General features: G+C 38.5%; 2 protein-coding genes across 4 annotated transcripts in view; both read left to right on the forward strand.

Annotated features, from left to right (window-relative positions):
• MICU2 (mitochondrial calcium uptake 2) overlaps nt 1-14,160 on the forward strand; it is a 146,620-nt gene extending 132,460 nt beyond the window's left edge. Inside the window, exons 8-12 of the mRNA XM_027469067.3 lie at nt 783-880; nt 9,233-9,404; nt 9,690-9,798; nt 12,596-12,753; nt 13,068-14,160. Of these exons, the coding sequence (XP_027324868.3) occupies nt 783-880; nt 9,233-9,404; nt 9,690-9,798; nt 12,596-12,753; nt 13,068-13,172 (642 nt within the window). The 3' untranslated portion in view covers nt 13,173-14,160. The remainder of the gene's footprint in view (nt 1-782; nt 881-9,232; nt 9,405-9,689; nt 9,799-12,595; nt 12,754-13,067) is intronic.
• The window catches only part of ZDHHC20 (zDHHC palmitoyltransferase 20), a 201,005-nt gene that overhangs the window by 132,384 nt on the left and 53,329 nt on the right, over nt 1-15,292 (forward strand). The gene's annotated exons all lie outside the window — the stretch shown is intronic.

A 15,292-nucleotide genomic window follows, 5' to 3' on the forward strand; every position in this document is an offset into this window, starting at 1 on the left:
CTTATGAATAGACTCTTATCTTTCATCTTACCTCTTCAACCAGATAAAAGACACAGAGGCTATTTAGATGTCATAAGAATAGTTTGTTGAAATCCCTCTGGACTTAAAAAAAAAAATCTCTCTTCATGTTGCTTAGTGTTTTGTTGCGTTCAAAGAAATGCCAGTATGCTAGTGCTGAAAGAAGAATAGAGCAGAAATCCAGCATTATGTGTGGTTTTAGGCTTGTTAAAGATGCTGTTGAGTTGAAAAAATGTGCATCCTTTTTCTGCAGAAATCTCTTCATCACATTTAGAAAACGTAGAAAAAATGAAGAACACTGAAGATTGGCAAGAAGCCATCTAAGACAATATAATAATAGAATACTGTGAAAGTTTGTATTTTTCTAGTTTTATTTATAGTTTTTAGATGACTGTAACAAATTAGAAATGCCTGACTAAAAACTTTTTTTACAGAGATGTTAACTTTATTTAAAGCCCCTATTCACCTAAGCATAAGGCCTTTTAAAGATTTAACTAGCAACATTCTCATTTCTAATAATAAAATACGCCAAAGGTGGTTGTAAATTGTACTCAGCTTTCATACAGAATATTTAGAAGTAGTGCATATACACAGTGTTACCAATTAATGTTAAAGAATTATTCAGCTTTGAGATTCTTTTGTGATAGCTTTGGGAACAGTAATTCAATTACAAGCATCTCTTGTGAAATTCTAGTTCAAATAAATATTTCCAGATTCATTGTGAATAGATAGCAATAATCATACTTTTTTTTATTATTTTATAGGGAGCAGAACTGGAAAGCTGTGATGTTAATACCATCTTGTTGGTACATTTCTTTGGAAAAGAAGGAAAGGAAAAACTTCGCTATTCTGAGTTTTTCAGGTATTTTTTCAACTAGGCCAACCTAACAGCAACCAGTCCTGTTCCTACCCCTTTACTTTGCACCAACACGGGCATTAATCTGACCCCACACTGAGTTGGATCAGAAAGTTAAGCGGGTAATCAATCAGGAGACTATTCGTGATTTTGCATGATTAAATTTCTGTTTTAGCTCCTTGAATCAACTCTCTGCAGGAGAAATTGAATACCATGATGTACTCAAAAGCAGCAGTGGGGCTGGAGGCCATTCGTGTTGAGACTACCATTCTAGGCAGCTCTGCAATGGCATAGTGTAAGACAATATGATTTATCTGTATTTTACTTCTTTTTGATCACATCACCAAAAAAGTGTCTGCTAATCAATTACACTTTACCGAGTTGAGATGTTCCCCACCCCATTACAGCTGTCATGGAACGATACAGGCAATTTCTCTGCTTGCTTCAAATTCCAACTTTTGTTGAAACTTTCCCTTTTTTTCTCATCCTTTGAACTACTTTTGCAAGGGGATAATGCAGATAGGTACTTTGTGGCACATCAGAGCTCAGAATTAAGGCAGATGGTAAACAGAACATCAGATTGAAACCTCAGTGGCATATCAAGTGTCCATTAGTGCTGGAAGGAGCATTGTATGCAAGTCTATTTCACTGTAAGCTTTGCAGAGAAAGTTTTAAGACTGGAGTAGGAAATCATACAGTTCATGCACCATGCACGTATCAGAAAGACGCTGTAATACTTGTCTGCATCAGAGAACAAAGCTCTGCTGTAGTTGGTTCCAACTAGAAAATGCCTCTGGGTATCAGCTGTTAGTGTTATAATTGAAGGAGATCCTTCTTCCAGTGTTTATTTCGATCAGTAATGATGACCAGTACTTACACAGCATCACAACTTAACTGGTGAAAACTCTTTGTTACTTGGGAGATCAATTGCTATTTTTAATATGAATTCAAGACACATCTTGCTATGCGAACTCGGGCCCAGAATCCAAATACACACTTTGAGATAAATACAAGTTAAATGACTAAATACCTCTGTGAATCTGGACACATATCTTGCACAAAACATCAAGCGAACATTATCTACATTAGTATTATCTTTTCTGCAAAAATAATTGGACGTTTACAGACTGTGAACATAAACTGTGATAAATGTTGATTTGAATTTTTGTTCAAAATCAGGGGAATCCTTATCATCCCTCCTAAAAATGATATTCTTGCAATCAATAAATGTTTGGGGAAAACTGGAGTGAAAAAGGAAGAGTGACAATTTTCCTAACTCTAAAGAGTGTTCCACTCCACTGGCTCAGGCACATACCAGCCTTTAAATAAATAGCCTTTTTCTTTTGAAGGCCTCAACTCAATAGGAATCTTAGTAAAATAAGTTCAAGATGCCTACATCTCCCTTCTCTATAAATACCATAGAGCCTCTCAATGAAACAAAAGGATGAGAGCACCAGTAAAAGGTTGTGTTTGCATATACAGTGTAAACTGAAATGCCTCAGGTTTTAGATAAAATCCTACACTGACCCACTGAGGCATTACATTGATAAAACTATGTACCTAGTACATTCAGAACGTGTAGGTTAAAGACCTTTGCCTACCACACAGATAGAGGCCTGTAATCAAAATCAAACTCCCACATCTTGCTCTTAAAATCTGTGGGATAAGTGTAAGGTTTAATGCAGGTAATTTTTCAACAGTGGCAGTTATTTTTTCATAGAGTTGGAATGTGCCTCTTTATCACTGCATAGACACTCCATCTCAGTTGCAACATGACAGTGAAGTTTGTTTAACACACAGAAAGGTGAATAAAAGGATCAGTGTCTTTTTAACCTGTGTGAAGATATCACTTTTCACATGATTTTATTTGCAAGTAAATCAAGCACATCTTTTCTAGGTTCCTATTGTTCAGAGAAAAAGTGATTTCTATCTGATGGCCTCTCATAACATTTTACCTTACGCGGGAAGCTATTGTTGGCTGTTTGATCAAAGTGCCACACTGTTTTTACAAGAGATGACTGATGAGCTGTACAGACATAGATCATTGTCAAAAGCAGAAAATAATGATGGTAAATGCTTTTATCATTTTCCAAGTTCTTGCCTAGAAAGCTTTTCCATTGATCAGTGCAGTACCTAGTAGAAAGTAGGGGTGATTAGATTTGATTAGGACACACTAAAACTTGTCACATTAGTTAAATACACAGATATTGCAGTGCTGTAGAGTCACACAGGTTTGAAACTTGGGTCGAAAAAAAAAAAAAGCAAAAAAAAATCAGGAATGCTTTCTTTGTAAAATTTCACTGTACTTACACAGGAATTCAGAAAGCTGAGAGTAGTGTTCTCACCTCATTACTTACATGTATATTCCTCACGCTCTCTATTCAGTTTGGCTGACTTAAAAAATAAATCCTTTTGTAAGTGTGCAACCATCTGTATCTACATTTTCACCAAGATGTCCAACCCTTTCAGCCCACAGTTCAAACATTTAAAAAATGTTGGACAGCGACAGCCAATATATCAGGGTAGTTAATTTGCCTTGTTCTCCTTTCTTTGTACTCAAATGGCACAAAGAAAATGGAAACTGTCTGCATCTTCAGGCAGTGTGCTGCTCAAGCAAGCCAGCTCTTGTGCCTTCCATGTCAAAGCCCCAAATACAGGAGGCACATTGATTATAGAGGGAGAAAATGGTTAACAATGCCTTCTACATCTCATCTACAATGCCTTCTACATCCAGCTAGTACATGATTCTTTGGAAATCATAGTTAGGGGATACACACAAGGACAGTCCTCAAACTCCTTTTATACTGGACATAATGAGACCATGAAATAGTATCAGATCATTTTTCAACTTTTCTTGGGCTGCTATGAGCGCAGAAGTAAAGAAGTAATCTTTGCTTACATACTTTGTGATACCAGTCAAGCTCTTTTCTCGCTATTGTACAGAGCACAGTCATATCACAGAATCACACAGAATCACAGAATTTCTAGGTTGGAAGAGACCTCAAGATCATCGAGTCCAACCTCTAACCTAACACTAACAGTCCCCACTAAACCATATCCCTAAGCTCTACATCTAAACGTCATAGTGGGGTTTTGAGACAGAAATAATTTTCAATCTTTTCCTTCCAAAAATGTTTCACTTGTCCTTTAAATTCCAGCTATATTGTATTGTTTTTTATTTTGAGAAGAAAATTATTTACTTTTTCTAGGTCTAGCAAGTATTTCTTCTTGACAGCCACTGTGTTTTGTTTTGTTTTGTTTTGTTTTTCTGAAAAAGTCCCCTACTCATCTTATTTAAGTATGTCTAATCCCAAATAAAAGAGGAGACAGTAATTCACTCCCTAAATAGTTTATGACTGCTATGATTTTTTCCTGTAATCTGTCCCCAAGCAAGCTTAAATCTCTCACAATCTCCTTTAAGGAAGAAAAGAAAAAGTGGAGAGAGTATGGAAAGATTATTCAAAATTGTTCTAATCAGGGCTTGGGGGTGGGGTAGGTTTTTTGTTTTTTGGTTCTTTCTTTGGAGTGGCTTTTGAAAAACTGCTTTTCAGTACAGTTAAATAATTATCAAAGTCATATAAGGAAAATTAATGTTTTAAATCCACCTCATGTCATTTTCTTACCTGATTTGTTGCTCATCAAATAATAGAATTTTGCACTAGAAATGTTCTTTAATCATTGTTTCTTCTTTACTTTGTTCTGTAGCCCAAAAGTCACTGTTTGTACAACCATGCAGAGAACATGCCTTTCCCTCACCTGTCCTGTTTCTCTTTCTTTCAGTGCTTTGAAATTCCTTTGTACATTTCATTTGAAACCCTTCATTTAAAAAACCAGAATGATCTAGACTGAACCACACTGCTAGGGCTGGAATTTGTTTGTGCCAGTGCATAGAGGCAGAATCTTGCAAGTAGCATCATCAACCAGTGGAGCTTTTGCTGAGGTGATAGTTTGCACATTCCAATGATTTTCATCTATGGATTTGGAAGTGCTTTAACAAAAAATACAATTATCATTGTCTCTTTATTTGTCTCGGTACCTGTGCTTGTATCTATGTGTATATGTATAGCTATAGGCCCCTAATCCACCTAGAGATTACATGTCATGCAACTAGAATCAGACAGTGAGAAAGGGGAAGAGATGAGAACAAAATCTGGCTTTCTGGTTGTATATTCCTATCACAGCTGAATCTGAACATTTCCAAAATATTCAGTAATAAAGCTGAGAAGAATCTGTTTCTTCCATTCCTATATACTTATCAAACAAATCGCTTGATGGGCTTCTACAGAGTGCTTCTAAATGAAAGTGAGTAGTTTTGTTATGTTTGATTTGGAAACACCGAGAACACTAAATCAAAGGGTGTCTTGCCTGTAACTCTGAAAATGGTGAGATTGATTAACTGTCTTACCTCTTGCAAAGCTGAATTTACAAGTGTGTATTTAAATATTCTGTGAAGGTTAATGGTCAAGCCCTTATTAGATTTTCCATATTCTGTTCTGGAAAACGTGTATTTGCAAAAAAGGCAACCTTGCAGCTGCTTGTAGCAGTCCTTTATTGCAGAGAGGGTTATCAAGTCTCCAACAGGACTCCAGTGTCTGAAGAGGAGCCAAAGCAGAGTACAGATGCTGGGGTGGCGTACTCACCTCTATCTTTGTTGTCAAGTTTCAATCCTACAAAGCCGTGCCACAAGCACTGGTCAGTTCTGTGTTAGAGAACTGAAGCTCTGTACAGACTTTCAACTCAGATTCAGAGGTATAGGAAGGAAAACTTTCCCTAACCTTTCCTTATGCTTTTCATTCTACTACTTTGTGTGCCATAAGGAAGCCAGTACTTCATTGCAACATCTCAGGTTGGAGAGAGAATAGCTGCATTCTTGAGGTCTCCCCACTTTTATTACATTTTCACTTCTGTTAAGGCTGAGTTGCCAAAGTCTTGAGAGACTCCCTCTTTCTATAGATCCACGTTACAGAATGTGGGCTAAATGCTGATAAGGTTTCTGGATGCTGTTGCAACACGATAACAAATTTGGCCATTGGCCTTCAACGTGGGTGTTTCAGAGAGTGTGGATAAAACAGCCTGTCATAAAGAAAGTACTGTCTGTTCCCAGCCTTTTCCTCATCTTACAAATTTATGATTTACCTTTTCATTATTTAGAAACAGGACTTGCTTTTATTTTCAAGTTACTGCCATGTAAGAGTATTTCCAGTGTAGTTATTCTTGAATTGAAGAGCACATCTAAGATCAGCATCCTTTTCTGTCTTTCTTCAAAGTACACACCTATTGACTTTAGGAAAGCAAGAATTTCATCAATATGCTTGTTCTTCCCAATATCTGAAGAAATTTTGAAGGAATTTCTAGCTGAAACTCACCACACCATGATTCAGAAGATAAAAAAGCAAGTATCTACCCTAGTGGTCTCTTGGCATATAAGTATCAGGTTTTACTTCCTAACCAGAAAGTTATTTTTAATAAATTTTAATAACTTTCTCTTTAAAAAACTCATTAGGATTTTTAACTCTCACATCTGGGAATAAGAGTGACCTAGAATACTGATGTGATGATTCACGGTATTTTAATTTTTGTAATATGGGAGGCAATCACGTTTAAATTTTAAATTACACATTTCAGCTGCTGCTCCAAGTAGCATTTGGTACAACAGGAAATCTTCCCACTCCAGCTTGCCAGGAGCAAGCCTACAAGTTGAAATGAAATACCCATTAATTTTTTTCATACCTAAAGAAGTAATTCCTGCTCCCCTCCCTACTCTGAGTGGTGCAGGAAGGTGCACGGCTGTTGTGCAACAGTTGGTGTGCAATAACATTGCTTGGAAGCAACCAGAGAGAGCAAGGACCCAGGCCTGAGAAAAGGCAATGGAGAACCCACAGTGAGACAGGAAGATACAGTACCTCGTTCTCTGTCGGACTAGAAGAGGGTTCAGAAGCAAGCTTGCCAGTGTGTGTGGCTACGTGGGCCACCAGCTCCTTCCTTGACGTGTAGGAACACTTGGTCTTTCAGCTGTCCTACCTTGACAGGGAATGGCCAGAGGGTGGGTCACTGAGGGCTTTGTCTTTAAGTAGAACCTGCAAATACAATATTTAGGAAAGATGGAAGAATGTATAGTTAGTCATCACTTGCAGCAACTGACCAGAACAGCTAGTGACCAAGAGTTAGCTCCCCAAGGTAAATACCTTATACTTTTAAGAATAGACCTTATGCCCGTCAGAAGTTTTGTCCATGTTTCACAGAGTAAAAGACAAGAAAATAAAACACTAAAATGAACATTATCTTGTTTCCCTATATCCTTATCTTCACCATATTTCTGAAAGTGACCTCAATTTCAGCAGCTTCTCCTCCCCCAGACTGGATGTTAAATGGTGTGGAGGCGACAGTCAGATGCAGGTATTGTTCTGCATGGCCTCTGCTGTGGCTTCCAGCCAGGCAGAAGCCACACGTCCCAGATACTATCCACTCTCACTTCTGGTGGACACTCCCAGGAGGCAGCGAAGTCAGTCTCTGTTGGAGTGACTCCATGGCTGCTCTACAGCAGGCCCTGCCTGCACATCGGGGAGGCCCCTGTCCCGCTTACCTGGTCAGCACGAGCAGGTACAGGGGGTTAAAAGAAGTGGTCTGAGGATCGGGGTTTTCAAAGCAGAAAGCAGCCAGTTTCTGAAAGGCTGTTGAGGCCATGGTGCTCTGAGTTCCCCCAGCCAAAAAAAAACACCTGCTGCTCATGCTGTCGCTCCTCCACCAGCCCATCCTGCACACTGAGGGCACACACACAGCCCTACAAGCAGCCCTACAACCTTCCTCCAGGTGGTGGGACAGGACTGCTGTTGCCGGCCTGCACTGGGCCAGCTCAGGTTTGCAAGCTGCAAGTGAGCTCCTGCTGGTCCATAAGACAACAGCCTGAATCTTAAATTCGCTTCCAGTGTCAGGCTTTCACTTACCTGCATGTCCAGAGCAGTGAAGCACTTGTTGGCCCTTTATTTGCATGTGCAGCTCTAATTATCAGAGAAGAAAATACAAGAGACAGATTATGAGGAGCAGTCCTTAGCTAAACCCTTATAGACTTCACAGAGCTTCGAGCTACTAATTGTCCGAGTGATCTCATTAAAGAACTAAAGATAGCTGTGCAGGCTAAAATGCCTTAATTTCAGGGAAAAGAATTCAAATCCAGTGAGGCCATACAAACTGATGAGCAAATGAGCCTCTACTGCTCTTTGCTACACAGACCCTTGGCTGTCCTCTTCTCCAACTAATTGCTTTGTCCCAATATAGAAGTATTTCATTCCCCCCTGTCAGTAATTTTTGCAACTCAATAAAGCAGAGTTCTTTTGATGTAATGAAAGGATTCTGGCAAGCATGGTTGTGTTTTAAACCTTTATGTTCACTAAAAAAAAAAAAAAAGAAAACATTTGTTTGTACATTGCCCCATCTTTAAATGGCTCACACACCATTACACACCATTGTTTTTTTCCTTCTCAAAATTCACATGAGGCCAGAAGAAATGATAATGGCCACACAGAGCAAACTGGGGAAACTCTAAGCTATACAGTTCCAGCTCTGTACGTGCATGTTGTTACTCGTTTCGTGTGTGGTTTTTCTTATTCTCCCTAGAAGAATGGGTGGTTCCTAAAATCCCTAACGTTCACACCATCCTTTCTCAGACAGCTCTCTTCCTACCTTCCCAAATACCTGCAACATCATTTTCTGTGCTGTTCCAAACCCTCAACATGCCATCTGTAATCCTCACTAATCCGTTCTCTCAGGAGTGCAGAACTGAGTTGCCAAACCCCGTTTTGCAGTTTGAGGCTTTGCAGTCTGTGAGGCTTTTAGTCATCTTTTCCCATAGTGATGATTTCAAGTTTCCTCTTCTCTTTCACCTCTGTGATTACTGGGGCCTCTTCTTTCTAGGCACTTTCCAACCTTGTCATTCCTCTCTCATTAATACGAATTTTCATAAATCCCATGTCAGGCCTTTAGCTACCATGTCCTTTTTCACTCATTCTTTATGATACTGCCTCATCGATCATTTTATCTAATTATCTGCACATTTTCAAACATGTCTCTCTCATGTCTAAACTGTTTTATCTGTACATTATTGTAGCAGCAGAAGTCTCTGTACGCAGGCTTAGGGAGCACCCTGCTGGTGTCGTTACTGAAATGCAGCAGTGGGAGCAAATCTGCACCCACAGACAGGTGCAATCAAACCAAAAGTATTTTAAACAACGATGTCAATAGTATCTGTGGTTAGGAGTTAGTCTACTCCTCCTCCCAGAAGTTTGTCTAATGCATTTAGTGTAGTAGTAGTGACACAATGATGCTGGTATTAACTGCTGGGTAAAATTTGTTCACGCTTAGGTTCATGGAAAATCTGCAAACAGAAGTGCAAGAAATGGAATTCATACAGTTTTCCAAGGGTTTGGATGTCATGAGAAAAGAGGACTTTGCGGAGTGGTTGCTGTACTTCACTGATGAGGAAAACAACGAAATTTACTGGCAGAATGTGAAGGACAGATTTGAGGCAGGAGAGGTTGGTACATACACTATCCTTTGTTTTGCTTCCTAATTTGCATGTACAGGTTTTCATTTGAATACGAGTATCTGAAAATATAATTAGTTTCCAAATGAATTATAACAGCTTCTGAATTTTATGCAAATAAAAACAATGACAATTTACCAACTGAGAAATGTGAATATTGGCAATGAGTAAGTAATCACGACTAAATAATAGGTCCCACCAAATTTAAGGAAATAGATTTACTGGGAGTTGAACGTATTATTCTATATATATCATCTGAATTCTTTGATTCTCTAGAATATCAGTTTGGAAGAATTCAAGACTTTTTGCAAGTTTACAAACAACCTGGAAGACTTTTCTATTGCCATGCAGATGTTTACTGTAGCCAATCGTCCTGTTAAACGGGGTAAGTGCTACTCAGCTTCACCTTGCCATGCTTCATTTATTTCAGCCTACTGTCTGCCTTCTCCATGTGCTTGTGTAGTGCTGTGTAATCAAGACAAGAAAAACAAACAACGTAGTGAAGTGTTTTTTTAAAACAAAGATTTGGGGAAGTTGCTTCTTTCCCACATAATAGAAATTAGGAGCAAAGCAACAAAATTTTCATTCAAATACATGCACTTTTTGTTACAATTCTGAGATTGTTTCCTGCTTGTTATGCTTGAAAGACAGCTCTCCTAAGCTATATGAAAATAGTAACATGAAAACTTCCTGAGGAAAGTTGATGAGACATTAACATCCGTTGAAATAAATATTTGATTGGCTCACTTGAAAAAGGTGAGAGTGATGTGATAAGACAGGAAGAAAAATCAGTATTCTCAAGAGGGAAGCATGAAGATTGTTTATACCAAAAACGGCAAAAACTGGGGGGTTTTACAGGTCGTAACTTTCATCACTAGCTAATCCAGCCTTCAGGAAGGGTTTGGTTTCCACAGCCTCTCTAGGCAGCCTGTTCAAGTGCTTAACTGTCATGAAGATGTCTTCCCTTGCTGTAGTTCACAGTGACTGTGCCTTACCTCCATGCACCCTGGAGAAGAACATGGCTCTGACTTCTCCATAACCCCTTTTAGGTAGTTGAAGGCTGCAGCTAGATTCCCCTGTGCACTTCTGTTCTCCTCAGCTTCCTCAGCTTCACTTCTTTCTTCAGGTGCCCCAGGTCCCAACTGTGTTCATGGCCATTCTCTCTCTGGGTTGTCAGTTTGGTTTTGTCTCCTTGTCTGGAAGGAGACTGATTTTACTTGGGCAAGATGTACAAAGAGCGGAGAAGAAAGAGGATGAATTAATAGTGAGATAATTGTCAAAAGTGAGAGTTCAGCTCACTTCTATATTAAGTATCACATCTTTAAGTGCCAAAGGATGATGAGGCCAATAGGTGATGTTCACTCTGGCCATGTTTCTTTGTAAAAGCTGATTCCCAACCTACAGGCAATTGTGAATTTCTTTATGCACTGAACCACACTGTGATGGAAAACAGTGTCTGAGGTAACTCATGGATGTTACATGTATACATGTTTAATCCTTTCCTAAATCTTACTTACTAATTCTTATTCTGCATGTGTGTGCATGTGTTTATTCACACACATATGAATATTTATCTAAATATATCAGTCCTTCAGTCCTCCCATTTATTCTAGATATTTTTTTCTTCCAAGTTTGTAGCTCATCTTTTCTCTCTGATAAGATTACCTTTCTTGGTTTGAAGATTATAATGCTCCAACATTTCAGAAGATCCATCTCCTTTTCTTCAAGTTCTGTTCAAAAATTGCAGTGCCACCTGATTTATATTTAGCATAAAGAGCTGAAACAGTTAACACATTTTTAAAGACAAAATTAAGACTCTACTATAAGCATAACATATTTCATGTTATTTTTAAATTGTGGTATATCCCTTTACAGACAGATTTTCAACTTAATTATATTTGTACCAAAAGTAAATGAATCAACTGCATTAAAAGAGAAATTGTTCAGAAGTAAAGATGAAAGATGAGTCAAAAGTGCTCTTTCCTCTAGTAAGCTTCAGAACTAATCATATTTGTGCCATTATTTATAAACCACATTTATCTATGAAAGCAGAACCACAATATTACTATATTTATCATTTAGTGGGACAATTTGCTGTAATGATCTACAATACCACTATACTGAAGTAACCTCCAGTTCCTCCTTGAAATTCACACATCTGTGATGCCTTCAAAAAATGCATCCACTTCATGAGGTGTGGTTGTGTTTGCTGTAATAAACAATAACCTTTTCACTCTTGCTATCTTCTGTTTTATGGCAACCCCAACACATTTTCTTGTTTTACGTGAGTCAAAATTTCGGATCTTTATACCACAAGACCAAAAGTAGGGATTTTAGATGTTACTATAGTATATTTGGTGTAGTATAAAGAGAGGCCAAAAAGATGAAGAGGAAAGTAGGTCTCCAGAGAGGTATGACAGTTTTTTCTGCCCTCAGTCCTCAAAAACTCTTCTATTATAATTTAAGTGAAGGTAGCCAATGTCTTAGTAACTCTCAAAAAAAAATAGTAATAGAGCTACAGGTGTATAAAGTCATGTGCTGTAAAGAATATGTTAAGTATTTGATGGTGGGTGTTTCTACAGAGTTCCTGAGGGGATTGTTGGTTAAGGTGGAGTATATTGTGAAGTACTGTTCTCTGAGAAAAAAAGCTTTCTGTAATTAACTGGTTTCAGATAAAGTGATAGTATTCTTTGTGGGACTGTAGTGAGGAAAACACTTATCTATATACATAGGTGTCAAACAAAAGTATGTAAGTTTTCAGCGTTGAGCTACTTCCAGAAAAAAGAAAGAAAATTAAAAAAAAAAAAAGAAAAAAGAAAATGAAATTAAAAAAAATAATAATAAAAGGAAATAAAACAAAGAAAAAGAAAAAGAAAAAGAAAAAGAAAAAGAAAAAGAAAAAGAAAAAGAAAAAGAAAAAGAAAAAGAAAAAGAAAATTACTTGACAAGTACTGCATCTCAAAAGTTTATAATGCAGTTACTAAGGATTGGGAAAAGACGAAGTAAGCTCAAGAATGCATGAACTGAGATTTCCTAATATAGTCCACTAATTCACACATCCCAAATTCTCCAGTTAAAATATCCAGAAGACATTGTAAATTGTGCAGAATCCTGCAATTTATGTGCTTTGCAATGTCTTTTCAAGTTCTGTCACCTGTGATGTAATATTATGTCTTTACTAGCTGAGTTCAAGAGGGCAGTGAAGGTGGCAACAGGACAGGAGCTCTCAGATAACGTTCTGGATACCATCTTCAAGATTTTTGATCTGGATGGAGATGACTGCCTCAGCCACAGCGAGTTTCTTGGAGTCCTGAAAAACCGAATGCATCGAGGTTTGAGGGTAAAAAGCCAACATCATCTATTAGTCCCCATTACATACTTGTTTATGAATACCAAAGATTATTGTTACAACTTTCTTGTTAACACTTTATAGAAACACAAGTAAAGATAGTTAATGGAAAGGAATTATATTTTAAACTGAAGACTCCTTACTGCTTATGAATCTGGGAGAACTGCTGCCATCAAGACTTGTTATGATACATGTGAACCATGGGAGCAGCAGCATTGCTTTACATATTATACATGTATTTACACAGTCTGTGAATAAGTGTCTTTTTTGTGTAAATGCTAAACGTGCTCTAACTTTATTAACAGGTACCACAACAGCAAGGAATTCAAGGTTACTGGAAGTGTGTGAAAAGAGAAAGCATTAAAGGAGCAAAGGAATTGTGGAAGCAAACTGGGAAAAGTCCTTTTTAAAAGAGTCCATTGTTCTTTTGCTATAAATGTTGTTACTTAGGGTGTTTTTTTGTCTGTCCTGTTTACATAATAGTTGAATCAAAAATACTCTTTTTTACTATAGCTAAACTTTAACCCAATTTCTAATGCAATAATTTTATATTGTTCTAGTGCAATCAGTTTGGTTTACAGAACTGTTATCACGTTTGACCTCCGTATGATAACACTCTTGCTCCAGGGAATAGTGTTGTTTGCTCCCTTGTGGAGTCTGACCCTGCACTGTAGCATATGGGATGCGTAGGATTTTAAATGGCCACTGGCAGGAACATCACAGCATTGTTGTCTCCTGCTGGAAGAGCGGTCACCATCTCAGTCAGCCACTAACATGGCAGTTCTTTCCCTGGCAAGGACAGAGGTCCAAAAGGCGAAACCACTTCTACAGTCCATGCAAATCAAGTAATCCTAAATCAAAAAGGAAAATTAGTATGGCTTGTGCTTTCATTACCATGGACTGCTTGTGTGCTAGTTCCTGGTGGATGGTTCCACCAGGTCCTGTGTGGATGTCTACCTTCATGATGATACCATTAAACTGGAAATACAAGACTGCTGATACAGGCTTTAAAAGTTATACATTGATCTATGAATGTGCATTGAGTCTCTCAGACCTCTTCAACTAATAGGATAAATGAGAAGCAAAAATCCTGGTTCTGTCACAAACAGTGGTAGCTACAATTTGACCTATAACTGTTTTGCTTTAATTGTATTGCAGAAGGTAAATGTGTAATAAATATTTACTTTGTCTCAGTAAAGGTTGTGACAGGGAATGCTGCAGTATCTCAGGAACGCAAGGGTGTAATAAGCAAGTGCTAGGGGAAAAATAAGTCAAAAAGGTAAATAAAAATGTTCATTACTCCAAATGCAAACCTAGTCGTAAGATCTTAAATGGTAAAACAAGGAATAGATCAAAATTAATGTTCACTAATTAAAGATGAATGTTTTTCAACTGTAACATCGTGTGCATCTCTGTATACACAGATGTGCGTGATATGTCTGTTTTTCTTCCAACCTCAGGAGCCTCTAGTCCCAGATCCAGATCAGTCTTCCTGTTTGGACAGTGCATGTAGGAGATGGACTTACAAAGCTGTCAAGGTTCTTCCTCTTTGCCCCCCGCAGCTGTCTGATTTGCCTCGGCTGGGGTGAGGTGAAAGGTTGACCTTTCAGGACAGGTTTGTGATAATGGGCTCAAAAGATGAACTGAGTAAATGTCGCAAGAAAAACAACCATCTCACCACTCCATGAAGAAGAATCCACTCCTTTTAAGCATGACACTAGCTGTGTGATTCTCAGAGATGTATATAAGCTTGATAGGAGGTGTTTTGTTGTAATTTGTTTGGGTTTTGGTGGGGGGAGCCTTGAGAAGAGGGGAACCTTCCATGATAGATAGATACCAGAACAGCCGTCATTCAGCTGGGGGGCCAGAGAGATTGCATTAGGAAGCCATAAAGATCCCACCTAAGGAGTACTGAGATTACAGATAATGCTTTTGGTATGCCAGTAGACACCAAAGCTTGTGCTAAGGAGGAGTCCTCCCAAGCCTCAGCACAGCAGTCTTTCTAGAGAGGTTGACCAAGAAGAAAGCAAAGCAGCAACGTGTGACTGCCCACTGCTCTTCCCTGTGCAGCTTTACCTTGGAGCTTTAACTTAAACTGTGTCAAAGAGAAAATGCTTCCACTTGTGTGATCTCTGGATGTGTACTCTGAGTCATCCTCCAGAATCGGAGCATGCCTTTTTAAGTGTCCTGAGACCTGTCTACAAAATCAGGTCCCAATGACTGCCAAGGATACCTTTGCTTCCCTCAGGAAACTGTCAGGATGAAATAAAATGCAATAAAAGCCTCTGCCTCTCCCCCTTAGACCAAATTGATGGACCTGCTCTGTGGGCGACAAGAAGTGAGGCAGCTGTTTTCACTTTGTGCTGTTGGAAGCTGCTTGTCACTTCTGATGATGGGAGCTATGAATAAGAGAGAGAAACCGGGGGCAAAGGTGGGGCCACGGGGCTGGCATGGAAGTACCACAGCCAGTTTCACATCACCAAATAAAAAATAAAGTTAAAAAAAAAAGACACAATCAAGCAAGATACTT

Source organism: Anas platyrhynchos, chromosome 1 (genome assembly GCF_047663525.1).
Source record: "Anas platyrhynchos isolate ZD024472 breed Pekin duck chromosome 1, IASCAAS_PekinDuck_T2T, whole genome shotgun sequence".
NCBI classification, from domain to species: Eukaryota; Metazoa; Chordata; class Aves; order Anseriformes; family Anatidae; genus Anas; species Anas platyrhynchos.